This window comes from Octodon degus, unplaced genomic scaffold (assembly GCF_000260255.1).
Source record: "Octodon degus isolate 3935 unplaced genomic scaffold, OctDeg1.0 scaffold00282, whole genome shotgun sequence".
Lineage (NCBI taxonomy): Eukaryota > Metazoa > Chordata > Mammalia > Rodentia > Octodontidae > Octodon > Octodon degus.
In genome coordinates, this window is record NW_004524858.1 from 412,299 (window position 1) to 440,151 (window position 27,853).

General features: G+C 55.4%; 3 protein-coding genes across 5 annotated transcripts in view; 2 read left to right on the forward strand and 1 right to left on the reverse strand.

The window, feature by feature from the left end:
- Mau2 (MAU2 sister chromatid cohesion factor) overlaps positions 1-4,547 on the reverse strand; it is a 27,099-nt gene extending 22,552 nt beyond the window's left edge. The window contains exon 1 of one of the 2 annotated variants that reach the window (XM_004646835.2): positions 4,230-4,547. In XM_004646835.2, coding sequence (XP_004646892.1) covers positions 4,230-4,505 — 276 coding nt within the window. In that variant the 5' untranslated portion in view covers positions 4,506-4,547. The remainder of the gene's footprint in view (positions 1-4,229) is intronic. The other variant, XM_004646834.2, reaches the window with a different exon arrangement.
- Sugp1 (SURP and G-patch domain containing 1) lies at positions 4,340-24,107 on the forward strand. Of its 2 annotated transcripts, XM_023707135.1 has the most exons (15): positions 4,340-4,427; positions 4,746-4,895; positions 6,352-6,523; positions 8,104-8,204; positions 9,582-9,806; positions 11,611-11,734; positions 11,954-12,054; positions 12,722-12,845; positions 16,466-16,827; positions 22,132-22,238; positions 22,354-22,531; positions 22,655-22,761; positions 23,483-23,628; positions 23,758-23,887; positions 23,996-24,022. In XM_023707135.1, the coding sequence occupies exons 2-15, from the start codon at positions 4,862-4,864 to the stop codon at positions 24,020-24,022; spliced, it is 1,938 nt and encodes a 645-aa protein (XP_023562903.1). In that variant the 5' UTR covers positions 4,340-4,427; positions 4,746-4,861. The 2 variants fall into 2 exon arrangements, with proteins under 2 accessions (XP_023562903.1, XP_004646893.1); XM_004646836.2 differs by lacking the exon at positions 4,340-4,427 and having other exon boundaries at positions 4,862-4,895; positions 23,996-24,107.
- A 1,519-nt stretch (positions 24,108-25,626) lies between these two features.
- Tm6sf2 (transmembrane 6 superfamily member 2) overlaps positions 25,627-27,853 on the forward strand; it is an 8,696-nt gene continuing 6,469 nt past the window's right edge. The window contains exon 1 of the mRNA XM_004646873.2: positions 25,627-26,158. Within this exon, the coding sequence (XP_004646930.1) occupies positions 26,064-26,158 (95 nt within the window). The 5' untranslated portion in view covers positions 25,627-26,063. The remainder of the gene's footprint in view (positions 26,159-27,853) is intronic.

Consider the following 27,853-nt stretch of genomic DNA (forward strand, 5'->3'; position numbering starts at 1 on the left):
GGATCGAACCGCGGTCCCTGTGCTTTGCCAAGCTTGTTTCAAGTAGGTGCTTTAGACCACTGAGCCATCTCTCCAGCCCTAATAAATAAATGTTAAAAAAAAAACCCATTTAATCTTAGCAGACGGTAAAGAGCACAGCAGATCATTATTACTAAGTTTTAAAAATGTATTTAGTACAGGGTCTACAGGGTTGCAGTACTAATTTCAAAGCCTAACGATTTATTTAGCACTTACAAGTTCTTTTAAGTACTCCCCGCCCAGCCTACGCTGAGGGCAGGGCTGGCGTGAAATGTGGTTCCAGGATCAAACTGCAGTCTCCTGCTCCTGCCCTTTAAGTACTTATAACAAGAGAAAAATTCATCCACTAAAGAACAGCAGAACATGATCACGAGAAAACAGAAAAAAAAGATTGAGGGAACTACCCACTTGGGCCCCCTCTTGTCTGTCAGACAGGAGCTTTCTTTCCCTCAATAAATATATTCTGCTCATTAAAAAAAAAAAAAAAAAAAAAAAAGAATGAAAGCCACTTATCTTTTCAAAATATTCTCAGAGCCGGGGAGATGGCTCAGTGGAATAAGTGCTTCCTTGGCAAGCACAAGGGTCTGAGTTCAATCCCTGGTTCCACCAAAAAATAAAAATAAAAATAAAAAATTGTTGTTCTTTTGCTACCCTGAAAAAAAAAAAAAAAAGGAAGCTCCTTTTTTTTAGTTTATTTTTTTTTTAGGTACCAGAAATTGAACTCAGGACCTTATACTTGCCCAACAGGCACCATGTTGCTGAGCTATACAGAACCAGAAACCAGTAGACCCCCTCCATGAGAAGCCCTTATGCCCCCTCTTTACTGGGGATGACCCCAGGGCCTTTGGACTAAGCTCCTTCCCTAGCCCTTTTTTATTTGGAGACAGGGTCTCACTGGGTCCCAAAGTTGCCCAGGCTGGGCTCAAACTTGTCATCCTCCTGCTTCAGCCTCCTAGAGTAGGATGCTGTGGTTACAGGTGTGCTATACCACTCCTGTATTTTTTTTTTTTTTTTAAAGAGAAAACATCTCTTTACATTGCCTAGGGTGACCTCAAATTCCTGGGTTCAAGAAAAATCTTCAGCTCCTGGAGTATCTGGGACTACAGGGACATATTGTGCTTGGCTGTGATTCTTTGCTGAGTGGCTTTGGCAGAGAGGAGAAGAAAGTTGATAGCTGTATTCCGAGAAAAATGAACAATTAAAGACTGAAGAATTGGTCATGGTGGTACATCATTGTAGTCCTAGCTACTTGGTGAGGCTGAAGCTGGAGGATCACTTGAGTCCACAATTCTGAGACTGGCCTGGGTGATATACCAAAAACAAATAGAGAAAGAATGAAGGGGCTGTGGGTGTTGTGTAGTTCAGTGGTAGAGCATGTGCTTAGCATGGCTGAGACCCTAGGTACAAGGAATGAAAGAAGAGTTTTTCAAATGCATGTTTGCAGTCCAGCATGGTGGTGCATGCCTGTAAATCCAGCAGCACTCAGGAAGCTGAGAAAGGAGGGCCACTGTGGGTTCGAGACCCACCTGAACTGCACAATGAGACCCTGTCTCAAAAGAGGGGAGGGGAGGGAAGGGCAGGGGAAGGAAGGGGAGGGGAGGAGAGATCCTAGCTGGGGATGCAACTGAACTGAGAGAGTGGGTTCTAAGTGTCAGGCTGGTGGATGGGACTGCCAAGGACCAAGGAGGAGACACTGCGACACTGAGCAAAGGCACTTTGTAAGGATGAGGGGTTAAATTACAGGGCCTAAAGCCAAGTAGCTAAGGGAGCAACTTCAGGCCTGACTGCATCCCCCAGATAAGGCTGAGTGGGCAAAACAGTACACACAATGAGTATGAAGCCAGCTGGGAGCCGCTGGGCTAGGTGGGCCAGCAGGAGCGAAGGGTTTTGATCTAGCACACACTTGGAGGTGCTGGGGCCAGGCTTGGTGCTTGTGGCCTCTAAAACCCCACATATGGAGAGTCCCGCCATGGCCCCAGCTCAGGTTCTCTGGGCCACTGACCTGGGCCCTTCACTGGGCTGGGGACCCTGCCTCATCATTCTGGACCACTCAAGTGTCGCTCCCCCAGAGATGGCCACTGTCACTGAGCAGGACAGAGCCGCACAGGGTTATCAGGTCATTTCCTCGCCTTTTCCCACACACAGCTTGCTTGTCTCCCTCATTAAAACATAAATTTCCGAGGCCAAGAACGTTTCAGCCAGAGCACAGTGTGCAAAACAGGCTTGGCCCCTGGCAGGAGCTGAACACCAATATCTGCTAAGTGAGTGAGGAAAAACTCACCATAACAGCACAGAGCCCTAGCAGGGAAGGAGGCGACAGTAAAGCGAGACCAATTCAGCTTTTATTCCTAACTCATTACATGGCCTTAGGTAAATCACCTCACCTCTCAGAGAGCAGACCACCTCCCTTCTTGAAACAAGGAAGTTGATTTTGAGGACTAAAGCTCTCTTCTAACTTTTCCTCTTTCTGTTTCAGGTTTTTTTCCCCCTTTATTTAGGGCAGGCTTTACAGGGTCTACAGGGTCTCACTTGTAAATCAGACTTGTAGTGATTCTCGTTTTCAGCCTCCCAAATGCTGGGATTATAGGTGCGCACCACCACACCCAATCTTGTCTCAGCTTTTTCGTTTTGTTTTGTATTGGGAATCCAACTCAGGACCTTGTACTTGCCAGACAGGCACTTGTGTCTCTGAGCTATATCCCCAGCCTTGTTTCCGGTTTTGAGACAGGGTCTCGCTGCGTGTGCAGTTTAGGCTGGCCTTCAACTCACTAGGCTGGCTTCAAACTTAGAGGCCATCCTGCCTCAGCCTCTCCAGAGGATTGTAAGTGTGACACTACACCCAGTTCTTTTATTTCTTTTGGCAGAGGTAGAGATTGAACCCTAGAGTTGACATGTGCTAGACAAATGCCCTATCACTGGACTATGTGCTTCATTCTTTTCAAAAGTTTCTCCTTGAATCAGTATGAAATTGGGGCCAAGAATGGTGGTGCACAACTGTCATCCCAGCACTCTTAGGAGGCTAAGGCAGGAGGACTGCTGAGAGTTCAAGGCCAGCCAGGGCTACATAGCCAGACCTTGTCTCAAATTAAAAAATAATATTAATAATAATTTTGAAAAGGAGGGTGGAGTCTGACAGCACAGCTTTGCTGTGAGGTTAAACAGGCCAGGCATACTGACAGGCACTGTCATCCCAACACTGTGGAAGCCTGAGGTAGGAGGATCACAAATCTGACCCCAACAGTACGAGACCCCATCTCAAAACTGAAAAGGGCTGGGCTGAGGGCGTAGCTCAGTGAAAAGCTGTAGTGCAGTACCACGCACCAAGAAAGAAACAATTCTACACCCAGAAAGTGTACTGAATTAGTGCAAAATACCAGCCAGTCTTCGAAGGGCCAAGACATTACCCGCCAAGCAGAGGGCGGGAGCACATGCAAAGCGCATCGGGGAGGAAAGGTCACCAGCGGAGACAGCAGGCGCTTCGGGATCACCCGCTGCCTCAGTGGGCAACAGGTCCCAGGACCCAGATTCCCTGGCAGCCTCTTCACAGACCGCAAACGCCCAACTTTGTGCTCTGCCTGCGCCTCGCCATTCCCACCCCATGCCCGCGCTGAGCTGGGCACCGGACCGTGCAGACTTCCGGGCTACGGGAAGGTGGCCCGCGACGCCCTCCTGGGTCTCCAGAGAAGCAGATGTCAGCTTCAAAGGCGGTACCTGAAGTGTCACCGTGGCCCTCTCTTATCCTGAGAGTCACTGTCCCCCCGACCCTCCTCTATTCCAAGTCACTGCAGCCACGACGCACCCGCCCGGGCAACTGTCACCCCGACTTCCCTATCCCGAGCCACTGTCACCCGACCCTCCCCTATCTCGAGTCACTCAGGGGGCGAGTTCGCGCGGACGCTCTCGGGGCTCCGGGGTCCAGAGACCGCTCCGCGGTGTCCCCACGGCCCAGTGCCACCAACGAGTGGGGTCCTCCTGAGAACTTGAGGATCTGGGGACCCTGAGAATCCTAAACTGCAGCAACTCTCTCAGTCTCCTGAGGAGGGGGAGGTCCCGGAGCCCGGACTGTCACCAGAAACGGAAACAGACGGAGGGCAAGACCAGCGGGCCGGGAGAGAAGGACGTAGAGCCGGCCGCCCAAGGGACGCCGCACCCCGGTTCCCGCCCGTCGGAAGACCCCCACAGCGCCTGCGCCGCGGCCCGGCCTCACTCACCGCCTTCTCTAGATGGCTCCGCGCCTGCTCGCTGTTCTTCGTGTGGTGGTAGAGTACCGATCCGAGTTGCAGGTGCGTGCGGGCCTCGATGCGCTGCGGCGGCTTGAAGGGGAACACGGCCTGCAGGCAGTGGACACAAAGGCGGATCTTGGGCGGACTGGAAGTACGAAAGTGCTCAGCGAAGCCCAGGAGTGCCAGGTACCACGACTCAGCCGCCTCGGCCTGCGCTGCCTGGGCCGCAGCAGCCTGAGCCGCTGCCGCCGCCTGAGCCGCCATTTTGGCCTCCACAACAACAAGCCGCCTCCACAGGGAGGCGGAAGCAGGCACGCGGGGCGGGGTCGGGCCCGCTTGTGGCTCTCGCGAGATCTGGCCCAAAAGACATCCTGGGATGTGTAGTCTGTAATTATGTTTGGCCTCAGAAAAAGAAAGGTGGGCGAAAGGATAACACACACCCTGAGTCATCGGGACCGAGACTTTACATATCCATTAGGATGAAGCTTGCTTTTTATGGTGTAGCTCACCAGTATTTGGCAGCAGCGGGACGTGCGTGACCGATGCGGACTACGTCTCCCATGAGGCCATGCGCACTATAACAGGTCCCCCCAGGTGGCGCCTAAGCATTGTGGGATTGGATGAGTCTCAAGATGGACAACCGGGATGTTGCAGGTAACAGCCCCCGCCTCCTCTCAGGCGCTTGCCTTGGTTTTCCTGGCTGTGTGACGCGGCTTCGCTTTCCTCTGGGTCCAGCCCCGACCTGCGGACCCTTCGCCTCGGTCCCCAGGCAGCACGTAGTGGCGACTTCTGCACCTCCCTCTTCTGAGACCCCAGACCGAGCTCGTCAGTCGCTCCCGCCTGGTCCGCTGAAGGCGCTGGGTTTTACACCAAGGCTGTCCCGCGGGGTCAGCCCTGTGTCGCTTGCCGAGAAACTGCCTTCAGGGCCGCTCTGAGCTACGACCCTAGAAAGGGCGGCAATCTTGGGCTGACCTGCGCCCCTCTTTATAGCAGCTGCTTTCTGACCTGGGTTCAGCTATCTGGGCAAGGTGCCTTTTTGAACCGTTCTGGAGCGCTCGGTGCACACGTTGTCAAGGCTTTTAAATCTACTTTTCCCCAAATCTTGTTTTTACACCCCTGCCCCAGGATAGGATGCATTCATCCAGCCAGCGAGTGCTGTGTACCAGGCACTGTGGTAGGCGCCAAGTGTGCAACAGGCGCCAAAACAGGGCTGTCGTCCTAGAACTGGGATGGCAGTGCACTGGCACCAGAGAGACCGCTGTGTGTGCTGATGTGAGGAGTGGAGAGGCAGGAAAGGCCTTTTACAGCTATGGGAAGGCCAGATGGACAGCCTGCCCCAGAGGTGGGGTGCCAGCAATTGCAAAGACCCTGGGGTGGACTATGTTTGTCCCTTTGATGGATAAAACAGAGCTAAGGAGAAGAAACATCTCTAACAAGGCTTGGAAAAATATTTTCCAGAATTTGGGTTTTATTCCCTAGCCCACTGGAAACAAAATTTGAGAATGATGGCCTAGTCACTGGAATGAACTTGAAAATAAACAGTTTCATTGGATCTTGCAAAAGCTTAAATCCTCTTCCCTCAGAAGTGTTTAAAGTGAAATCAAGACTCTCACCCTGCCTCTGCCTGGCCCTAGAGAGGCCTGCTTCAGCCCCCTGAGCCCCTGCCCAACCTCAGAGCCCTGGGCTTTCAGCATCCACTCCTTCTTTCTACATTCGTGCTTTGGGTTATCATGAAGCCAGCTCCTTATACTCCAGTTCCAACTTGAGTGTCCTCTTCTGCTGGCTGTTTTCTGATAGCCATGGCTGTCTAGGTCCATTGATATTACTCAGTCTCACGTTTTTGTGGTTCCGCTAGAGTTCTTACCACAGTTTGCAGTTACTTATGTGCTTATCTTGTTCTGGGCCTGTAGTGCCCACAGCAGGAGACAAGCTCTGGATGAGCAGAGGCCTCATCTCTGTTACTCAGTGCCACAGGGCCAGCTAGGTAGCAGGTGCTCGGCATTTGCTGCCTGCATGGAGGGCTGGATGGATGAATCCAAAAGAACATCAATTGCTGGGTGGCCTGTCCTGGGTGTCTGTGGCGCTAACGTGATCTGTTGCTTCTCACCAGGAAAGGCCAGCCGATGGTTTGGGGTTGCTCCCCCCAAATCTGGAAAGATGAACATGAATATCCTTCACCAAGAAGAGCTCATTGCTCAGAAGAAACGGGAGATTGAAGCCAAAATGGAACAGAAAGCCAAACAGAGTCAGGTGGCCAGCCCCCAGCGCCTGCACCCTGGCGAGTGAGTACCTCCTGGGCCTGTTTCTCGGGCTCAGGGACAGAGCGTCCTGGCTTTGGAGTCTTGGCACGTGTTTGTAACTGGCTGCAGATAGAGGGTGTCTGGAATGACCAGGGGCCCCAAGAAGCTCACTGTGGGGGAGAGAAACAATGAGTGTGTATTGGCCGGAAGCCAGCCTACCAACTCATGCCTCCACAGTTATTTCCCACCCCCAGCTGTGAGTTGAGGGGCAGGCATGCAACGCACATCAGAAACCTAGACTCCAGGTTGGAGGATGGTGCAGCGGTAAGTGCCTGCCTAGCATTTGTGAGGCCTGAATTCTACCCCCAGAAAGTACTATTGATTCCATCTCTGCTCTGTGGAGCTGCTAGCAAAGGGGTACCATTATATCTCCAGGGTAGAGGGTAGCCTGAAGCACAGCAGCCACTGTCAGGCCACAAGGAGGCCTAGGTCAAACCAGGAAAAGCTGAGAGCCTGTGAATGCGAAAGGGGTTATCACAGAGCCGGATTTTTCTATCTGCCTGTCCTGAGGACGTTGAGGGCATAGAGGGGTTTTATCATCTTTTTTGGGAGGAGTGCTACACTGAGGGTGGAACCCAGGGCCTAATGTATTCACTACTCAGCCACATCCCCAGCTATTTGAATTTCTACCTTTTCCAGAGGTTGTGGCTGCTTGGCAGAGTGAGATTGGATAGGGCCTGGCACCTGAGGGTACTCAACAACATTGGCACTGGTTGTTGAGTGACTGTGTGTGCTGGCACCCCTGGAGTTGGCAAAGGCCTGCAGGGTAGCCTCCCTGAGGGTCTCCTAGAGGGTGGGGGACCACAGCCCCAAGAATGGGCAGCAGCATGGGAATATTGGGTGGGTAGATGTCAGCACTAAAAGCTTTGGAAAATGAAAGCACCTAAATTTGGGGTTTGTACTTGAAGAAGCAAGGGGTGGTGCTGTGTATCTGTAATCGTAGCACTCTAGGAGCTTGAGGCAGAAAGATCCCAGTAATGGGGGGAAAAAATAGGGGTTGAAGTTAGAGTCAGGCTTGTATTCTCCTTTTCACCTACATTTTTTTTTTTAAATTTTATTTATTTGTGTGTGTGTGTGTGTGTGTGTGTGTGGCCAGCTCAGCCCACCAGGGGCAGGGCTGGCTGGCATGTGGTACTGGGGGATTGAACCGTGGTCCCTGTGCTTTGCTATGCTTGTTCTAAGTAGGTGCTTTAGACCACTGAGCCATCTCACCAGCCCCTTCACCTACATTTTTAAAAAATATTTTTATCATGGTACAATATGAATATGGCATAAGATGTGAAATGTAAAATTTATTGTGAGGTGGGGCTGTGGGACTCAGTAGGCCCTGGGTTGAGTCTCTGGCACCAAAATGGAAAAAGCCATTGTGTCATGTCCAGGGGACCATTCCGACTGGAGTGATGGTGTTCAGGCATAAGTAATACAGTGTTGCTCTTTTTAGCCTGCCAGAGCCTGCTGTGGCACCAGCCACGGGGAGGCAAAGTCAGGGCCCTCCAAGGGGGAAGTCGTTATCACTATGTGCCTCCCTGCTGGCTCACCGTGTGTCCTCCTCTGGCTTCTAGAGTTGCAGACACACAGAACTCCTGCATCTCCAACAAGTTTGCCAACGATGGCAGCTTCTTGCAGCAGTTTTTGAAATTGCAGAAAGCGCAGACCAACACAGGTGAGTACAGTACATCCCAAGCTCCAGGCCCTGGCCTGCTGGGAGGGACAGGGCCATGTCAGAGCTGTTTGGCGCACCCCAAGTTCATCGAACACTCCCTTTCTACCCTTTGCCACACTGGTACCAGGGGCAAGCTGCTGCCCCGGCTGTGCAGCATCCAAGAAGCCAGATTCCAATTGGGGGCTAGATGGGGCCCCTTTCCCTGGGGCAGTGGAGAGAGGTCAGGGAGGGCAGCACATACAGACGCATGTGTGCAACATTGGGCTGCCTCCCCAGACACCTTGGTTGTGGGCAAGAACAGCAGGCTTTGGGGTGATAGGCAGCCTGCGAGTAACTGCCAATTATCACAGGGCAGTGGCATTTACTGAACGCCACCTGTATGCCAGGGAATCGAGGCTACCACAGTGCCTACCGTGGCCCAGCGTGCTCTACCTGGAGTGGATAGTGTCCAGGCCTTCTCATTTATATCTCTGATGTTTTGATTTAATAACAAAAAACACCACAGTAAGTGAAATCCTTCCTGCTGGCTCCTGACAAGACCCTGTCATCATCCTGTCACTCAGGCATCAGTGGCAGCGTTGTTTGCTTCTTTTTAGCCTAGCAAAGTTCTTTGGCTATCCTGTAGGGACCCATGAGCCCCACTTTATGTGGGGGAGCCTGCAGCCCACATGAGGCCTAAATGCAGGACTATCCCGGGGCACAGCTAAGGGCGTGGGAGCTGGCCACTGCACACTGCTGCCGCCCCACTTTGCTGTGGCTGTCTCTGCACCTGTGGGTCCTCGGGTATGAGGGCATAGGTTAGAAAGGCCATCCCCAGGCCTTCCAGACAGCGTCCCAGCATGACCCCTGGTACTCTCTCCTCCTCCCCACTTGATGGCAGCTCCAGTGCAAGGGATGGAGTATGTCCCCCCAGTGTCCATGGTGTGTCTTGAAACTTTTTGTACTGGTGAAACAGCCAGTCTTCAGCCTTTGCCAGGTTTCCCAGGGAGCAGCTGAGAGTTCGTCCACCAGAGGCAAAGGGGTTCACGGAGAGGACTTGTGTGAGCGCCATCCCCCAAGGCTGTCTCCACCTACCTGCCCTTCGAGGCCGGGCTGGGGACGCCCCTGAGCTGGGCTGGAGCTTGGGTCTAATCCAGAGGGGCTGGCTAATCCCCAGCTTTTGCTGTGTTGGCACGGTGTGTGCCAGGCAAGGCTGGCCTCCTTGTTTTTCTGGCTGGGGAGCTCTGACAGCCTCAGTGTCCTCATCTGCAGAACCAGGTGGCCTCTGTGAGTGCAGCTGTGTCCCTGAGTGGGGAAGGAGGGCCTGCAGCATTGGTTGGATGGGAAGGGGCAATGCATGCTGCAGACCTGAGCATGCTTCCTTCCTTCTACCCCAAGACCCGCCCCCCAGTGCCACACCGAGTGCGCCTACCCCCAGTGTCAGCACCACGAAGAGGCCCCTGCTGCTGAGCAAGCGGGCAGGCCTGGGGCTGGGCAGCCCTCTGGGCCAGGTGAAGAACTACTCACATGCCAAGCAGCTGCCTGTGGCACAGCGCCCGAGTGTCTTCCAGGCCCCTGACGAGGATGAGGAGGAAGACTATGAGCAGTGGCTGGAGATCAAAGGTAAGTTGGGAGAGCTGCTGCCTCTTCCTCTCCTCCATCTGTGGCTGCCCAGGTGCATCTGTGGTCCCTAGGCCTCCAGGCTGAGCTGCTGGCCAGGGTGGATTCTTTTGGGCCTTGCAGAACATGGGGAACAGCCTGGCAACTCTGGACAGCAGGCCAGGGCTTTGCCCTGGGCATGGGGGGTGGAGCAGCAAATGGACCAGTGTGGCCCGTCTTGTGGCAGCAGTGGAAAAGGGTGTCCTTATGTCCCTCATCCTCTGACACAAAATAGGGACCACTGCCCCTGCCAAGCTGGGCCAGTGGGGTAGGTGTGCAGGCTGAGGATGTGGTTTCTTCCTGGGGACAGGATGGTCCTTGGTGACGGCAGAGGGTAGAGAGCACCCGCAAGCACTCCTGGGGACCTGGCCTGTGTGTGTGCCTAATGGGCCCTGAGCCACATGGAAGCCTGGGTGCACAGTCCATCCCCTGACAGCGAGGGCTGACTGGGGACCCTGAGGTGCCGTGCCACTGCAGCCATCAGGAGCCAGCCAGGCCCTGTGTCACCGCTGTGAGCTGGCAGCCGGGGCCGCACCCTGCCTGTTAGGCCTGTGTCAGTCGCCTGTTGATATGGCTTCACAAGTGCCCTACTTCTAGACCAGCAGCAGGGTGATGGTTCTTGTTGGGCCATGGGAGGAGTGTGAGGCTGGGGAAGTCAGGTGCAGGATGCCCTGGGGCTCAGAGTCCTCCTTAGGCCACATGTCCCTGGCCTCAGACCCCATGAGCCCCACAGCAGCAAAGCAGCAGACGAATATTTGTTGTAGAGAGCTAGAAGCCGAGTATAGTGGGGCATGCTTGTAATCCCAGCATTCAGGAGGCTGAGGCAGGAGGATTCATGGGAGTCCAAGGCCAGCCTGGGCTACAGAATGAGTGCAAGGCCAACCTGGATCACATGGTGAAACCCTGTCCCCACCCCATTCCTCACCCCTAAAAAAGGTCACTACATCACTAGAGATGCAGCACCTAGTTTGATTGCCAGGTATCCTACCAGCTGATGATGAGAAATTTCTCCTGTGAGTTCCACAAAAGGGATGTGATCTGTAGAGCGGCTGGCAGACTAGCCTCAGACAGGCCGGCAAGAGATGCAGACGCAAGTGCTACGTGGCTCAGATGGGGAGGCTAATCCATGTATAAAAATATATCTTTATAGCTCTGTTCCCTGCCAAGGCCCTGAGATAATGGTTAAGCCCGTTGCCGCGGGCAGCCTAGCGCCCAGATGGTCTGGAGCAGCTTCTCACTGACGGAAGCCAGGACTTCTTGGAGAGCTGGCTGGCTCTAGGTGTGGGCAGGAAGTGTGTGAGATGACCCTGGAGCTCTGGGAGCCAGCCGGAAGAGGCTCCGCCGGCCACGGAGCTTCTGTGAGGACGCTGATGGCAGTGCATTGAAACCCACCCAGTGTCAGAGTTCGTAATGCTAATTGTAAAGGAGGATTTGGCACCTTTGAAGGATGGAAGGGAACTGATGTGTTATACTGAAAACTGGCAAATAAAGGAAAGAATTAAGCGTTTCCCCTTCACCACCACCCCCAAAACTCAGACAAGCAGGGGAGGCCGGATACAGTTCCGCACAAACCCCCTGCACCCCAGGGACGGACTCGGGCCCCGCGGCCCTCGAACCCCTTGCTGATGCTCTGTGCCTGGATCAGGACTTGGCGACCTCGGCCTGTCACCTCTGCTCCCCGCCCCTCTGTCGTTGGTCTGTAGCGCGAGTGTGCCTATTGACTGTGGGGTGTGGGAGTGGAACCCCAGTACTGACAGCCTCCTTAAAGTTTCACCCCCAGAGGGAGCCGAGACTCGGAAAGTGATAGAGCAATTGGCCCGCTTTGTGGCAGAAGGAGGCCCCGAGTTAGAGAAAGTAGCTATGGAGGACTACAAGGATAACCCGGCGTTCGCGTGAGTATCAAGGCGCGCTCGCTGCACGGTGTCGGTGTGTCTGTGGACTTGTCCTGGTGCCCAGGCCCGGCGCCTGCTGGCACTGAGCTGAGCGCGTGGCTTCACACCCGAGGCCACCAGGGCTCCGTGGCTTCTGCATGGGAGAAGCTGCCTACCCGCGCGTGCGGGGTCCCAGGCCCCGAAGTTCATCCTTGTCTCCTCACATCTCTTCCTCTCCAGGTTTTTGCATGATAAGAATAGCAGGGAATTCCTCTACTACAGAAAGAAGGTGGCTGAGATAAGAAAGGAGGCTCAGAGGTCTCAGGCAGCCCCTCCGAGAGGTAGGTGGGAGGAGGGCAGGGGTTCTGGGGAGGTGTCCTGAGGTGCAGTGGCGCTGCAGCAGCAGCACCAGGCTCCCCTCCTGCAATGCCCTGCTGGGCAGCAGGGATACTGGCAATGCGGTGATATCACCCTCCACCAGTGCCCAGAAGAGCAAAGTGCAGGGCACTTGGGAGGGCTGGGCCATGCCCTGGAGCTGGGCTCTCAGAGCTGTGCTTGCCGCTGGGGCAGGGTGTGGGCAGAGGCATCTGGCAGATGGGTGGGTGAGCTCAGGGGAGCTGGGGGTGCTGGGCCATCCCTGGCTTTCAGGGTGTAAAACCCCAGCCAGGTGCTGCAGGGCAGCAGAAGTTGGCTCACCATGCTCTGCAGCCTTGTCCCTGCTCTCTCCCCACCACCCTGCGGCCCCTGGGGAAAAGCCAGGGCAGTAGCTCCAGCTTCCAGCCTTCACAGCCCCTTGGGGTGGGGCCCTGGGGGTGGAGCCCTTGGGGTGGGGCTCAGGTGTGCTGTTGTGTTGACTCTGGTTTGGTCCCAGTGCAGTAACTGGCTTCCCGTTTGCCTGTTTCTCTTTGCATTGCCCCAACACTTGCCCCCGCGTTGCCCTGGGCTCTTAGCAGGAATTAGGCTGTTGGGTGTGGTGAGTTGAGCTCAGTACTGACAGCCTGCTTAAAGTTTCACCCCCAGAGGACGAAGAGGTCAAGAATCTTGCAGAAAAGCTGGCCAGGTTCATAGCAGATGGGGGTCCCGAGGTAGAAACCATCGCCCTCCAGAACAACCGTGAGAACCAGGCCTTCAGGTAAGGGGCGCCCTTATCCGGACCTCACGTTGCCCAAGGACACAGGGACCCCACTGCGGGAGGCTCTGTCCTTCACAGGCATTTACTGAGTGGCTTCGGGGGTGTCGCCAAACCCAGTATGTGGGTGCCTTGGGGCCTGGGTGTTCCAGTGTCCTGTGGGCATCTGCCTTTTCCCACTGTGACAGGTGGCAGCCCCTGGCTAGGCCAGGCTAAGCTCATGAGTGGAAATGCAGAGGCATGCCAGGGCCACTGGTCAGGGTGGGGAGCTGCTGCAGTATGTCCAGCAGTACTCCTCCGGCTTGGGGCTGGCTCTTTCCTGACACTGTTTGTTCTTTGTTTTGGGGGTCTCCAGTTTATCATAAGGGGATTGTCACAAAAAAAAAAAAAAAAAAAAAAAAAAAATTTCTTTTCAGGTATGGGCTGAGGAGATGGTTCAGTAGAATAAACGCTTGCCTGGCAAGCATAAGGGCCTGAGTTCAATCCCAGGTTCCACAAAAAAAAAAAAAAAAAAAAAAAGAATTTCTCTTCAGGTAAGGGGATTGTCAGGGGATATGGTGATTCTAAGGACAGAGCACCCTGCCAGTGTGTGGGGCTCACAGTGGCCCCGTGACAGGCAGACCCCAGCTACAAATGCACCCTCAACCCTGAGGGTGGGCCTGGCTCCTCAGGCATGATCATCCATCCAGAAGGCTCATGCCTGCTCTGCGAGTGGGAGGTCAGTGGCCCCTGGGGATTGTTGCTCCCTGTTTCAGGCAAGGCTCTCGGGGGCCTTAGAGGGTGCTTTACACTTAAGGACCTCTGAGTTTGTATGAGGCAGCAGGCCCAGTGGCAGCAGCCCCAGCCTTGCTGGGTGGGGCTGGCGTCCCTGCCTATGGCTGTGCTCAGGGCCCCTGGAGGAGCAGCTCTGCAGGGGGAAGGGTAGAGGCCCAGGCGCTGTGCACAGGTGCCACAGTGCGGGTCCCCTGACCCCAGCCAGGGTGGTCAGACGTGGCCTGGCTGCAGCCAGCAGGCCAGCAGGGTGAGCAGCTGCCAGGAGTTAGTGACCTGGGGCTGGGAACAGGTAGGGCCTGTGCTCAGTGACTCAGGAGGTCCTCCCTGTGGCAGGTGCCCAGCAGCCCGTGACCCCATGTCCCAGGTCCTGGGTTTGTGCTGAAGGCTGTTGATGTGCGGGTCACAGGTCCATGCTTCTAGGGCTAACAGTCTTCAATGGGCTTTCCTAGGGCTGGAACCCAGGTCCTTTGCCTTTCATCACACCCTGCCCTGCTACTCTTAATTTTAAGACAGGTTTCAATAAGTCACTAAGTTGGCGGGGCAGTACTTAAACTTGGTACCTTCCTACCTCAGCCTCCCAGAGTGCTGGGGTTATGAGCAGTCCAGGCGCACCCAGCTGAGGGTCTAAGATGAGTAACCCCAAACCTGTAGACTGGCCAGTGCCATCTGCATCATTGAGTTTTTTCTTTTGTTTATGTAACTGAGCTTTTATGACTAAGAGGCTTAGTTTCTTTGCCCTCTCTGTCCTCGGTTACTGGTCGGAAACCTCTGGCAGACAAAGTGGATGAGGTTGCAGGATTCCATCCAAGGCCTGAGCCCAGTGGCTTTGTCCTGAGGTCCCCAGCCCCCAGCCTTCGTCCTGTGTCACAGCTGGGATGCCGAGGGCTCAGGCGGCCCTGGGCCCTCCCGTGCGGGCTTCTGCCTGCTCAGGGGCAGCGATGGTGGGTGCCCAGCTCATCAGCAGAGCTGTGGTGAAAGTTGACGCAGAACACATACCTGGGACAGCGTGGTACAGCACCTGACGGGAGTGCTTTCTGCTCGCTTGTAGACCAAAATGGGAAGGTGGATGGCCGCGGGCCTGCGGGCTCTCCATGCACACTGCAGTCAGTCCGTCTCTGGCAGGCGGTTGGGGGGCCAGGCAGCTGCAGTCCCCAGAAAGGCCAGTGCACACACATGCTTGCACAGCTTCCAGAGGCCCTGGTGTCCCCGCCCTCCCACAGCTCCTGAGCCTTCATGGGCCTTTCGGTGGTAGGCGCCTCACCTTGTGTTTCTGGGCGCCCAGATCTCACACCACAGGGTCCAGCAGCTCAGCCTGCCAGGGTCTGCCTGCGGTCTGGAGGCCCCTCCCTCCCCTACCCCTTCCCAAGACCCACAGTGTGGTCTCCGCCTCATCTGAGTATTGGTGGGGGCAGAGCCCGCCCAAACCAAAGCATGTGGGAAAGGCGGCTGTGTCTGCTTGAATGAGGCATGTGTGAAGAAATCCAAACACATCAGATGAGTAGGACCGAGCATAGACTGAGGTGAACCTGCACTACAGAGCAGACTGGCTGGAGAGAGCCACAGTGTCCCTGAGCTCTGGGCAGGGTGCAGTCTGCCAGCCCTGGACTTAAGGTGGACGCTGTGGCCCCCGCTGGCAGGACTGCTGCAGCTGAGGGCCCCAGAGGGCCTCACTGCTTCCTGCTGCCTTCCCTGGCCTGGCTCAGCAATGGGTCTGTTCACTTCAGTACTTGGATGAAACCAGACATCCACAGCTTGAGGAGAGGGGTGTTGGCTCTCGGGCTTAGAGGATTTGGTCTGAAGCCAGCCAGCTCCAAGGCAGGAGCATCCTGGCAGACGGATGTCAGAGAGGGCCAGGGAAAGCAGAGAGGGAAGGACTGGGACAAGAAGGTGCCTCAAAGGCCACGTCCCACCACCCAGCCTCCTGACAGGGCACTCAGCCGTGAGCACATCGGCAAGGAGGGTGGGCCTGTGCCCTATCTGTCTGAAATCGTTGAACTGTGGGTGTCTTTTCAGCTCTAGCCATATGCTCTTTGCCCTTCTGAAACCTTTGTGGGGTTTTTATTTCGAGAGACAGATTCTCCTGTGTTGTCCAGGCTAGCCTTGAACTCCTGGGCAGAAGTACTTCTCCTGCCTCAGCCTCCGAGTAGATGGGATTACAGGTATGCACCTCTGTGCCGGACCTGCACATTGCTTTACTTTTCTCTGTTAATTTTTACAAAGATGCCTCACTGGGTCACGTTTGACCTATGACCCAGGTGGTGGCACACACCTGTAATACCAGCTACTCAGGAGGCTGAGGCAGGAGGATCATAAGTTCAAGGTCAGCCTGGGTTACTTATTGAGACATAGTCTTAAAAAAAAAAAAAGTTGATGGGCTGGTGAGATGGCTCAGTGGTCTAAAGCACCTACTTAGAACAAGTTTAGCAAGTTCAATCCCCCAGCACCACATGCCAGCCAGCCCCGCCCCCTGGTGGGCTGAGCTGGCCCCCCCCCCCCAACAAATGAATAGATAAATAAATTAAAAAAAAAGTTGAGTGGCCGGGGAGATGGCTTAGAACAAGCGCTTGCCTGAGTTCAATCCCTGGTTCTGCAAAAAAAAAAAAAAAAAAAAAAAAAGCTTGGACTGTAGCTCCTGGTAGTCAGGCTGCAGCAGGAGGGTGGGGAGCTTGGCATGGCGTCTGGCTCAAAAGCAAGTCAGTGGTGAGGCCATGGCACCTCACCATGCTCCTCGTGCCAGGCCCACCAGACTCTTGAGTCTGGTCAGTTGTGAGGCGGTAGTAGAGACCACAGCCTGAAGGGACCCTCATGCTTGGGGCCTACTGACCTTGTCCCCACATTTGTCCCCACAGCTTTCTGTATGAACCCAACAGCCATGGCTACAGATACTACCGGCAGAAGCTGGAGGAGTTCCGGAAAGCCAAGGCTGGCTCCCCCAACACCCTCACAGCGCCTGACCTCGGCCTGAGGCGCAGGTCCCCTCCTGACACCCTGGCAGGGGCCCCACCCCCAGCCGCCGCCTGTCCTGCCCCAGCCGTCCCTGCACCTGCCATGCCCCCGGCCCAAGCCATCCCCAGTAAGCCAGCCTCAGCCTCCACGGCCACTGCCAAGCGAAAGCGGAAGAGCCGATGGGGCCCTGAAGAGGACAAGGTGGAGCTACCACCTGCTGAGCTGGTGCAGAGGGACGTGGACGCCTCTCCCACACCCCTATCAGGTGAGTCTGGCCTCTGCCAATCGGGTGGTACTGTAGCATGTGCCACAGCAGCGCTCCACCTGCAACCTGGTTGCACCAGGTATATGTGTGTGCCTGTAAGTGTGTGTGTGTGTGTCCCTTGTCCTCAGGAATTGGTTCTAGGACCCCCGTGGGTGCCAGATATGGGATGCTCAGGTCCCAGACAAAAATGGCGTAAGTCCGAGCAAGGTGTTGTGCAAAGATCTGTCATCCCAGCTACTTGGGAGGCGGAGGCGGCAGGATCGCAGGCTGGAGGCTACTTTGGGTAAGATAGCAAGACCCTGTCTCAAAAAGGCTGGGAGTACAGATAAGTGTACTAGTACGCCCCTTCTTCTTTTCCCTGACCAGCTGGTGATAGGTACCGGGCTTCCCATGTTGGTCATCAGCCACCACCACACCCCTCTGTTTCCTAATGGCAGCCATCCCAGCCAGCAGGAGGTAGTCCTCAGAGCCCCATCTGCATCTCCTTGGTAACTAATAACACTAGCCACCTGTCCTCTTCACAGGCTCTCCACCTAGCCGCTTTGCACTTTTTTCCCCCCAGAACCGGGGATTGAACTCAGACCCTTATGCTTGCCAGGCAAGCGCTTGTTCTGCTGAGCTGTTTCCCTGCCCCCTAATATAGCCACTTTGGAGCAGTGTCTGTGTTAGTCCTTTGCCCAATTAGAGTTTGAGTTGGTTGTCTGTTGTTGAGTTGTAGTTTTTTATATATTCTGGTGGCAGCTCATCAGATGATGTGCAAATGGTTTTTCTTATTTTGGGGAGGCTAAGGCAGGAGTAACTCTGAGTTCAAGGCCTCAACTACATAGTGAGACCTGTCTCAAAAAAAGGTTCTTAGAGGCCAGGAAAGTTTGAAGTTTTAATGAAGTCCTAATTTTCTCTTTTGTTGTTGTTGCTGCCTGTGAATTTTACATTACAGTGCTTAAATTTAGGTCCTTGTGAGTGATATAAAGGTGCCAGCTTCATTTGCACAGAGGTATCCTTTTTTCCCAGCAGCATTTTTTTTTAAATGAATTTATGGCAGGGTCTACAGGGTCTCATATTTAGATTGGACTCGTAGTGATTCTCCTGTTTTGAGCCTCCCAAGCTGAAATCCAAGGGATTACAGGCGCACGCCGCCACACCCCATCTCAATCACTGCCTCAAAGCGCCCCAGGGGCAGGGCTGGCAGCCAGCAACATTTGTTGAACAAATGTTTTTTTCTTCTATCAAATGGCACATTGGTAAAAATTCACTCACCAAAGACATAGGCTTATTTTAAAAATCTCTGTTCTGATACGATGTCGGTGTCTGTCCTTACACTAACGTACTGTTTGATGCCCCTAGCTTTGTAGTTTGAAAACAGGAATACGAGTCTTCCAACTTAATGAAAATTATTTTGGCAACTCGGGTCCTTTGAGTTTCCAAATGCTTTTACTCATGGATGGATGGATGGGACGATGGGAGGATGGGAGAATAAGTAGTTAAGCGGGTGGGTGTGTGGGTGGGTGGTGGGAGCATGAATGGATGTGAGGGTGGATGTGAGGATGGGTAGGTAAGCAGGTGGGTGGGTGGATGCATTGTTGTAGCCGGTGATGTATCCAGGGCCCAGCTCGTGCTGGGCAAGGGCTCACTCTGCGACCAGCCACTCCCTGGGTGCCAGATGAGTTTCAGATGGGCTTTTCATCTGCAGATACTGTCTGCATCTCTGCTGGGTATGCAGAGGCCAGTGGGTCACTGGGCAACAGTGACACCTTTAGGCTCTGTGGATACGAGATACCACTCCATCTATTTTTCTTGTCTTTAATTTTTCTCAACAGGACTTTGTAGTTTTCTTGAGTTTCTACATGCACGATTGTGTCATTTATAGACAAAGTTTTGCTTTTCTTTTTCCAATATGGATACTCCTTACTGCTTTTTCTTTTCTTTCTTTCTTCTTTTCTTTTTCTTTTTTTTTTTTTTTTTTTTTCCAGAACTGGGGATTGAACTCAGGCTCTTGCGCTTGCCAGGGAAGCACTTATTCCACTGAGCCATCTGCCTGGTCTCCCCTTACTGGTTTTTCTTCCCTGATTGCTCTGGCTAGATTTGCAGAACTGTGGTGACTCCCTGTGGCCAAAGTAGGCATCTCCACCTGGCCTGACCCTCGAGGGAGGGCAGCCAGGCTCTCATCACTGGCTGGGATGGAGCCAGCATTCCCCAAGTGCCAGTCACGCAGCGGCCATGGAGCCACCCCCACCAGGACCTGTGTGTTTTGAAGAAATCCCTTCTATTCCAGATTTATCAAGCGGTTCTATCCCCAGCCTCCTGTGCCTTACCAGACCCTCCCTGTTAATGGGCTGTCAAATTTGTTTTCCCAGTACTGTATGAAGACATTCTGTGCCTGTGTTCATAAGGAATACCAGGCTGTGGTTTTCTTGTACCGTCTGTCTGCCTTTGGCATCAGGGTAGTACTAGTCTCATGCAGGAAAGTAGCGCTGCCTTCCTGTTAGGGTTTGGGGGAAGAGTTGGTACTGCTGCTGCTTTTTTTTTAGTCACTTCTTTTTTCTTTCTTTCTTTTTTTTTTTTTTTTTACGGAACCAGGGATTGAACTCATGCCCTTGTACTTGCCAGGGAAGCGCTTATTCCACTGAGCCATCTCCCTGGCCCCTGGTGCTGCTGCTTCTGTTCAGTGTGTGGTGGACATCTGGCCGGGCACCTTCTTGTGGAGAGGTGCGAGTGTGGAGGCAGCCTCATTAGCAGGCCGGATAGGGTCTTTGGTTCCCTCTTGCGTTGCTTTCAGTTGCTCTTGTGTTCTCTCCACGAGGTTGTCTGAGTTGTTATGCAGTTATCTATCGGACTTCCTTGGAGTCCTTGGTTGATAATTTTTTCCATTTTAGTCATCAACACTCTTCTTTCTTAGTTAACCTCTTTAAAGATTTGTCATCTTAAAAAAAAAAAAAAAGATTGTGATCTTTTGACTGAACTCAGGACCGCGTGCTTGCCCAGCAGGCCCTTTCACCGCTGAGCTGTCTCCCCGGCCCTGTTGGTCTTTGCAAAGGCCTACCTTTTGGTCTCATTGACTTCATCTTTGGTTCCCTATTTCATTTATTCCCCTGCAGCTCTCTCATTACTTCCTTTCTCTTACCTTTGGGTTCTGTTTGCTGTTGTTAGCATAATTATAGTTTCTTTTTTATTTCTAAAATGTCTATAAATTTATGTATTTTGTATTAGTAATTTCAGTTTCTTTTGCTGTGCTGGGGATGGCACCTGGAGCCTCCTGTGCTTGCTGGGTGTGTACTGTACCACAGCCCAGATGATCAGTTTTGCCTTTTTTTTTTTAAGTGTATGTACTTATAGCTGCAAATTTCCTCTTTTTTTTTTTTTTTTTTAGGGTGTGGGGATTGAGCCAGGTTTCACTGTGTAATCCAGGCTAGTCTTGAAGGCACTAAGTTGCCCCAGCTCACCTTGAACTTACAGCGATCCTCCTGTTTCAGCCTCCCAAGTGCTGGAATTACAGGCATGCACCACCACACCCAACTGTATTAGAATATAAGTTCTCTTTTGTTTCTAGTGACTTTTGGGGGCCTTTCTTTTTGCTTTGTTGTTATTATTTTGAAACAGGTTCTGGCTGTGTAGTGCAAGCTGGCCTCGAATTCACTTACGTAACCCAGGCTGGCCTTGAACTCAGAGGTCCTCCTGCCTCAGCCTCCTGAGTGCACCACCACTCCCAGCTCCGATGACCTTTTTGGCTTGAAGTCTGTCTTGTCTGTCCCTAAAGTAGGGGTCTCACTCTCTTGGTGACTTTTGCCTGCAATAATCTTAGTCCATCCTTCCCCTTTTATCCTGTTCTGTGCCTCTGGAGCTGAACTCCCAGCCATGGCGTGGTGGCAGATCTTGTCACCAGTCTTAAGCTCCAGGCGCACTGCTGCGTCTCTGTCACAGGAAGCTCAGAAAGTGGGCACCAAGAAGCACAGCCCCACCGCATCCAGGTTTTCCAGTCCCCTCTGTAATAACGGCGCAGGGACAACTCCCTGCCCACCGTGGCCTCTCCCTGGTGGCTTCCCCCCCAGCCCGCAGGGGTGCCATCTTCCTGCAGATGAGGACAGGCGGTGACAGCCTCTCCTGCTGGCTGCCGGAAGCACAGCTTGACAAACCAGCGGGTGCCTGGGGCATCCCACACACTCCCTTCCTGGACACCATGGCCCAGTTGTAACCAGGGCCCAGAGACATGAATGATTCACCCAAGACTTGCAGCTGGAATGTGGGCCTTTCTAGCCTGGGACCTCAGCTATTCCAGGGGTAGAGGGGCTGCCCTGAAGGTAGATCCAAGGACTGCCTTAAAGGGCTCAGGGGTTCTGGTGGGCACCAGTAGCTGGGACTCAGACACCTTGTTGGCTACTCAGGTGCAACACACTTGCGCGGGGTCTGAGTACACGCAGCTCAGAGGCCCAGGCAGGCACCCGCTGACACCGAATCGCCCCACTCCAGCATGGGCTCTGAATCCCAGGCCCACATCCCCAGGGAGCTGGGCAGCCTTGCCACCTCGGATGAGAGGACCCCCAAGGCTTCCAGGGCCAGGAAGAGCCATACACAATTCTCTTCTCTTACCTCCCTACCCCCCCACTCACTCTCTCATTCACACACACACACACCCCAAAGCTTCCAGGACAGGGCCAGGAAGAACTATACACAGTTCTTTTCACTCACACACTGTGTCTGTGTGTGTGTGTGTGCGCGCGCACATGCGCGCATGTGCGCACGCACGAGAGAGAGAGATCGATCGATCGATTGATCGATCGATCTCCAGGGAGCTCGGAGCTGGCAGCCTCCATGATTGCTCAGGGCACAGCCAAGCCCCCTCGACCAGGTAACGCCACTCCTCTCACCCTCTGCCTCATTTCTTCCCAGGAAGCCACCTCAAGGCTGGGTGTTTCCACCGTTCTGGGCCACTGCGGCATCTTTATAGTGCTGGGCCTTGCTGGCTGCAGCCCAGTGCCTGGGCTCCAGCCAGCTTCAGTGTCAGCCACTCCACAAGGCTGCCTTCCAAGCCTTGTAGAGTCCCTGCCCATTAGCTGTGTGACGTTGAGGCCCAAGCCTCTAGGTATAGTCTCGACGTCTGCAGCTGAGGTGACACGGGGGTTTCTAGCCCATGGGAGGCTAGTGTGCCTTGCAGCACCGGCGTAGCATCCAAGGCCCTCTTAGAAGCCAAGGCGCTGATCACCGAGCCCTGAGGCCCATCTCCTTCCAGAACCAGCACTGGTTGCCTTGGGTCTCATGAGCTCCACCCTGGCCTGCGTGCCATTGACCGCTGTTGTCTCCCATCTCCAGTGCAGGACCTCAAGGGGCTTGGCTATGAGAAGGGGAAGCCTGTGGGTCTCGTGGGTGTCACAGAGCTGTCAGATGCTCAGAAGAAGCAGTTGAAGGAGCAGCAAGAGGTAGGGCCCCTGGGAGCCGGGCTGCTTGTCCTTGGGGCCCAACCCCGCAGCTGAGGAACCCTGGGCAGGACGCACTGTGGGGCACACACTGAGCAGTCCCCCGTGGCCCCCGCAGATGCAGCAGATGTATGACATGATCATGCAGCATAAACGTGCCATGCAAGACATGCAGCTGCTGTGGGAGAAGGCCTTGCAGCAGCACCAGCATGGCTACGACAGCGACGAGGAGGTGGACAGTGAGCTGGGCACCTGGGAGCACCAGCTGCGGCGCATGGAAATGGACAAGACGCGGGGTGCGCAGGGCAGGAAGTTCCCAATGTGAATGGGAGTATGGGGCCGCTGTGCAGGCTGTCCGTGTGCACAGGGGACCCTGAGGTCGCAGCCCCCACCCCCCACTAACCCTGGTCCCCCCGCAGAGTGGGCCGAGCAGCTGACAAAGATGGGCCGGGGCAAGCACTTCATCGGGGACTTCCTCCCCCCAGATGAGCTGGAGAAGTTCATGGAGACCTTTAAGGCCCTTAAGGTGAGCCGGTCTCAGCATGCGGGCCAGCATGGCTGGGGCACGCCACACGTGGGCCCCCCAGCAGTGCTTGTCCCCCAGAGTCCCAGCCCAGTAGGTGTTGGCCTCAGCCCTTGAGCACTCAGCATCTGTTCCCAGCTGGGCAAGGCACGTGCCTGTCATCCCACACACTCCTTTTGTGTGTGGTTCCAGGGTGGAGCCCAGGACTGTACACAGACCTGTGTCCTCGGCCCATCTTAAATGCCTTGCAATGGACCTCCTCCCCAAGGTGCTAAGTTGTGGAGGGCGGACTTGAACTTGCAATCCCCTGCCTCAGCCTGCCACAGTGCTCAAGACTGCAGGTGTGCACTCCCACACTCAGCTGTCCCCACCATGTGGAAGAGGCAAGAGGATCACTGGAGCCTGAATCCAAGACCAGCCTAGGCAGTAGTAGCAAGATTCTGTCTCAAATACCACAAGGACAAAGTGCTGTCAGCCCACGCACTTTTTTTCCCCCCAGAACCAGGGATTGAACTCAGACCCTTGCACTTGCCAGGGAAGCGCGTATTCTACTGAGCATCTCTCCGGCCCTTCACGCGCTTTTCTTAAGGAGGGAGTGCTAGTCTTTCTGTGGACGGCCATGCCCACTTTGCCCCTTTTGCCCCAGCTCCCTTGATGGCTCTGGGAGAGCTGGGCCTGCTGGGGTGTGTGAGGCTGGACTGACGCTGCCTTCCCCTGCCCCCAGGAAGGCCGTGAGCCCGACTACTCCGAGTACAAGGAGTTCAAGCTGACGGTGGAGAACATCGGCTACCAAATGCTCATGAAGATGGGCTGGAAGGAAGGCGAGGGGCTAGGCTCCGAGGGCCAGGGCATCAAGAACCCGGTGAACAAGTGAGTGCAGCTGCTGCGGATGGCCACCCAGGTCCCTCCTTCCCTGACCCTCAGGGAGGCCCCCAACCTGGGGGAGCCCCCGCCCCCAGGTGGCCGTGCTGCTCACACTGCCTGTTCCCCTGCCGGCAGGGGCACCACAGCAGTAGATGGCGCGGGCTTCGGCATTGACCGGCCAGCCGAGCTCTCCAAGGAGGACGATGAGTACGAGGCCTTCCGCAAGCGGATGATGCTGGCGTACCGCTTCCGGCCCAACCCCCTGGTGCGCAACCTGGGCCTCCCAGCCCCCACAGTGGTCCCCGGGAGGGTGGCGCCGAGGGCCCTTGCCCCCAGCACCGTGCGCCTTAACCTGACCTCTTGGTCTCCACAGAACAACCCGAGGCGGCCGTATTACTGACGGGAGCCACCGTGTCCTGCCACCTGCCTGGAGCATCCGCGCCGTGCCTGTCACCCTTGCAGCCCTGCTGCACATTAAAGTCCCAGTGCGCGCCTGCACAGCCTGGTCCCTGCCGCTGCCACTAGCACCTTCACGGTCGGTGGGCTGGAGGGGTCACACGATGGCTGACAGACCGCCGCACCGCAGGAATGTGGGACACTGCTTGGCCCTTGCTTTCTGTAGGGAGCAGTTGAGCAGGCCAAGGTGGGCAGCACTTGCCCCAGGTACAGGGCCAGCAGCTCCCCAGCTGTAAGCCCAGAAGGTGGAGGCATAACCTCCAGCACCTGGCCACACTGGGTGTGAGCGGTGCTTTTCAGGCCCCTCAGCCTGCTGGGCTGGGGCTGTTGGCACACTTTTGTCCTTTCCTCCCAGGGACAGCTGTGAGGGTGGAGGGATGCACCAGGCTACTGTCAAGACCTGCAGGGTCCCCATCCCTAAGGATCTGCTGCACCTGCTCTGTCCCATAAGGGGTGACCTAGGAATGCAAATTCTCACCAGCTCTCTGATCTCTAGGGCCCCAGGGTCTCCCAGTTCACAGGGACTCCACTTAAGGCCACACAGTCGCTCAGCAGACCCTGGGCACACATTGTGAACCAGATGGAGGAGCTCTGTCCCCTGGCTGCCCTTCTGAGTCTCGGCTTCCCCACCTATGGAAATGGCCAAGGGGATCCAGCCAGGGTGAAGCAGGCATGGGACATGTCACAGTGGGCCTGAGGACTGGGAGGTCGTAGACGGTGCTAAGCAGAGGCAGGGGCGGAGCTATCCTGTTTCTCCTTTGGGTGCTGGGCTGGCGGGGCAAAGTGATGAGTGGTGCTTATGTGCAGAGGCTGCCGAGAGCAGCGGGCCAGAGTCACGGGTGGCTCTGGGCACCCAGAGAGGGAGGGGGTGGGAGTCCTGGGCTTGGTTCCAGGCAGCTTCTGCCATCGCCTCTCCATTAAGCCCCAGTAACAGCAGGACACAGACTTGCCCCACGCCGGGCAAGATGAACCCTCCAATGCCCGTGTGGGTACAAGCTGCCCAAGGGTGGGTGCCAGCTGGCGCCTGGCACAGACACCACACCCTGGCAGGGAGGAGGGACCCACAGGGTGGAAGAACATGCAGCCTGCTTGCAGACCGGAAGCAGGGGGTGGGGCTCCGCCTCCGGGAACCGGGAACGTGAACTTCACCCCCAGGTGACCGGCGCCCAGGGACAGGCTGAATCAGAAGTCAGACCCTTTCAGGGTGCAGCTCAGACGCGGGGCCGTGGCCGTCCAGGGAAAGAGTTTGAAATGTCCCCAGGCCGGGAGGCAGGTGGGCAGTGGCTACGAGTCCACAGACTGGAGGGGGCGACATAGATGACCCCACTTGCCGCCGCGGTCCTGGGCAGCTGCTGGGGCAGCCTTTCCACCTGGTCCGCACTTCGGCTGCTCTGCTCTGAGCCCGAGGCTCCCTTCTGTTCCCCTTGACTGGGCCTAATCTCCGCACCCATCGCTTAAGACCCTGGCCCCACTCTCCCTCACGTGCAGGCCCCCACCCTGAGCTGCACCGCCTGGTCGCTGTGGCTCCTGTCTGGAAGGTCCTGTACTGCGTCAGCGCACTTGAGCCCAGGCTGGCTGTGGCATCGAGGGTACCGGGTAGAAGGCCCCCTTAGAGATGGGGTGGAGCTCGTGGGCAGATCGTTTGCCCAGCATGCATGGAGTCTAGGTTTCAAACCCAGCACCCAAAAAAACGTTGGAGGACGAGGCTGGGCTACACAGAAGGCACAAGTGGAAGGAATCCTAGGGGACGCGTTCCGCTGCCTTCGGGACGCAGCCTCAGCCCCTGAGCGCAAGCGTCCTGTTCCTGCCTTCCACCGACCGAGCGGGAAACTGAGGCAGTGAAAGGGTAGCGGGGGCGGGGCCTTATCGGGCGCGCAGGGAACACGCTGGCCCTGGGGCCGCCGGGGGCGACCTTTGCGCAGGGCGGATCCCTGGCAGCCCCAGTGGGACGCGCTGTCCCGAGGAGCAAGCGCACCGCCGCTGCCATGGAGCTCCCGCCGCTGGCCGGCAAGACCGCGGCGCTGTCGCTCAGCGCGCTCCCGCTGTCCTACGCGCTCAACCACGTCTCGGCGCTCTCACAGTGCGTGCGGGTAGGGCGGGCGGGAGGGAGCGCCGGACGGAGAAGGAAGATGCGCGCGTCTTCGGATGGGCGCTCGCTCCAGTTCGGAGCCCGAGAGGAGGGGGCTGGGCCCGAAGAAAGCTCCCTCCAGCCGGAAGTCCCCTCCTGCGGGCTGGGGCGGGGACACCCGGGATGTTTGGGGCCTGGGAGCGGGTGGGTGTGGAGTTGCAGAACTGCCCACACAAGGCAGGGCTGCAGAAAGTTTCTGGGGTCTCCCGGGGATGCGCCCAAGCTTTTGTAGGTTCCAAAGTCGCATAAGGTCAAAGTATTGTCCCAGATAACGCCCGGGTGCCCCAGCCCTTACTGCCACGCACGCGATTGGCCTCACCGCTGTGTCAGGATCAAGGCTTGCTTTCCATTCAGGGCTGACTAACGCGGGTTTAGACAGTTTCCCCGGATGCAGTTGTAACCTGTCTGGTCCCTAAGCCTAAGCCCCCAGCCTTGTGGGCCCTGCAAGCCCCTGCCCCTCCCAGGCAAGCGCAAGGGTAGTCTGGCTGTGGATCTGGCTTCTGAGTAAGCCAGGCACCCCAGTTTCCTCATCTGTGCAATGGCTATCATCCTAGTTTCACCCCACAACTAGGGATGAGGATTACAGGTTGGGAGCAGTGCCTCCCTCTCATCTGATAGCTGTCATTGTCGTTGATGGTCAGATAGAGCTGGGATGGAGATCCACGGGAAAAGAAGAGGGGAGGGCTGGGGAGATAGAGCCCAGTGGTCTAAGTACCTGCCTGGCAAGCGCAAGGACCCAGGTTCGATCCCTGGTGCCGCATGCTGTGCTGGCCCAGAACCTTCAGCGAAAGCAGGGGAGTGGTGGTACACACCTGTAATCCCAGTACTGGTTAGGCTGAGACAAGAGGATCACTACAAGTCTAAGCTGTGTAGCAAGACCTTGTATCAAATTTTTAAAAAAAAAATTTTTTTTTTAATTTAAGAAAAAGAGGGGCTGGGGAAATAGCTCAGTGCCATAATTGTCTGCCTGGCAAGCACAAGGTCCTGAGTTCAATCCCCAGAGGGAAAAAAAGGTGATGATGATGAGGGGAGATTGACAGACAGGGCCTTGCTGTGTGGCCCCAGACAGGTCCTTGCCCTCTCTGGACTTGGTCTGTCCACCTGTACTGGCAGATGTGTGACACAGCTGTGTCACTGGCTCGTCTGATTATCAGGACAATGGGGCAGACCTAAGCAGGGATAGGGTGTGCTCCGTTGGACTTTAGCTGGGAGCCTCAAACAGATATCTACAGCACTGAGCCCTGGAGACCCCCAGACATGGGGCTGTGTTGGGCCACATGGGCACCTGGTGTTTGAACCAATAGCAAATGGGGAATAAATGTACAGCAGGGGAGTTGGATCAGCCCTCTGTGTGTAGCTCCAGGGGAGAAGGGTTCTTTCTAGGGAGTCAGGGAAGGCTTTCTAGAGAAGAAACAAACTAGATGGGCCATGAAACATGAGTAGGAGTTTACCACATGGAAATTTCTGGGGAGCCAGGCATGGTGGCGCATGCCTGTAATCCCAGCACTCGAGGCTGAGGCAGGAGGATCCTTACAAGTTTAAGACCAGCCTGGGCTACAAAGTGAGCTCAAGACCAGCCTGAGCTACATAGCAAGACCCTGGAGAGAGAGAGAGAGAGAGAGAGAGAGAGAGAGAGAGAGAGAGAGA

What these genes read in the sequence shown, in the direction of transcription:
- Sugp1 (XM_023707135.1), top strand. Translation starts at nt 4,862, where the DNA reads ATGAGTCTCAAGATGGACAACCGGGATGTTGCAG. An exon ending in GGACAACCGGGATGTTGCAG is followed by an intron (nt 4,896 to 6,351) that starts GTAACAGCCCCC and finishes GCTTCTCACCAG; the next exon opens with GAAAGGCCAGCCGATGGTTT. An exon ending in CTCTCCCACACCCCTATCAG is followed by an intron (nt 16,828 to 22,131) that starts GTGAGTCTGGCC and finishes TCCCATCTCCAG; the next exon opens with TGCAGGACCTCAAGGGGCTT.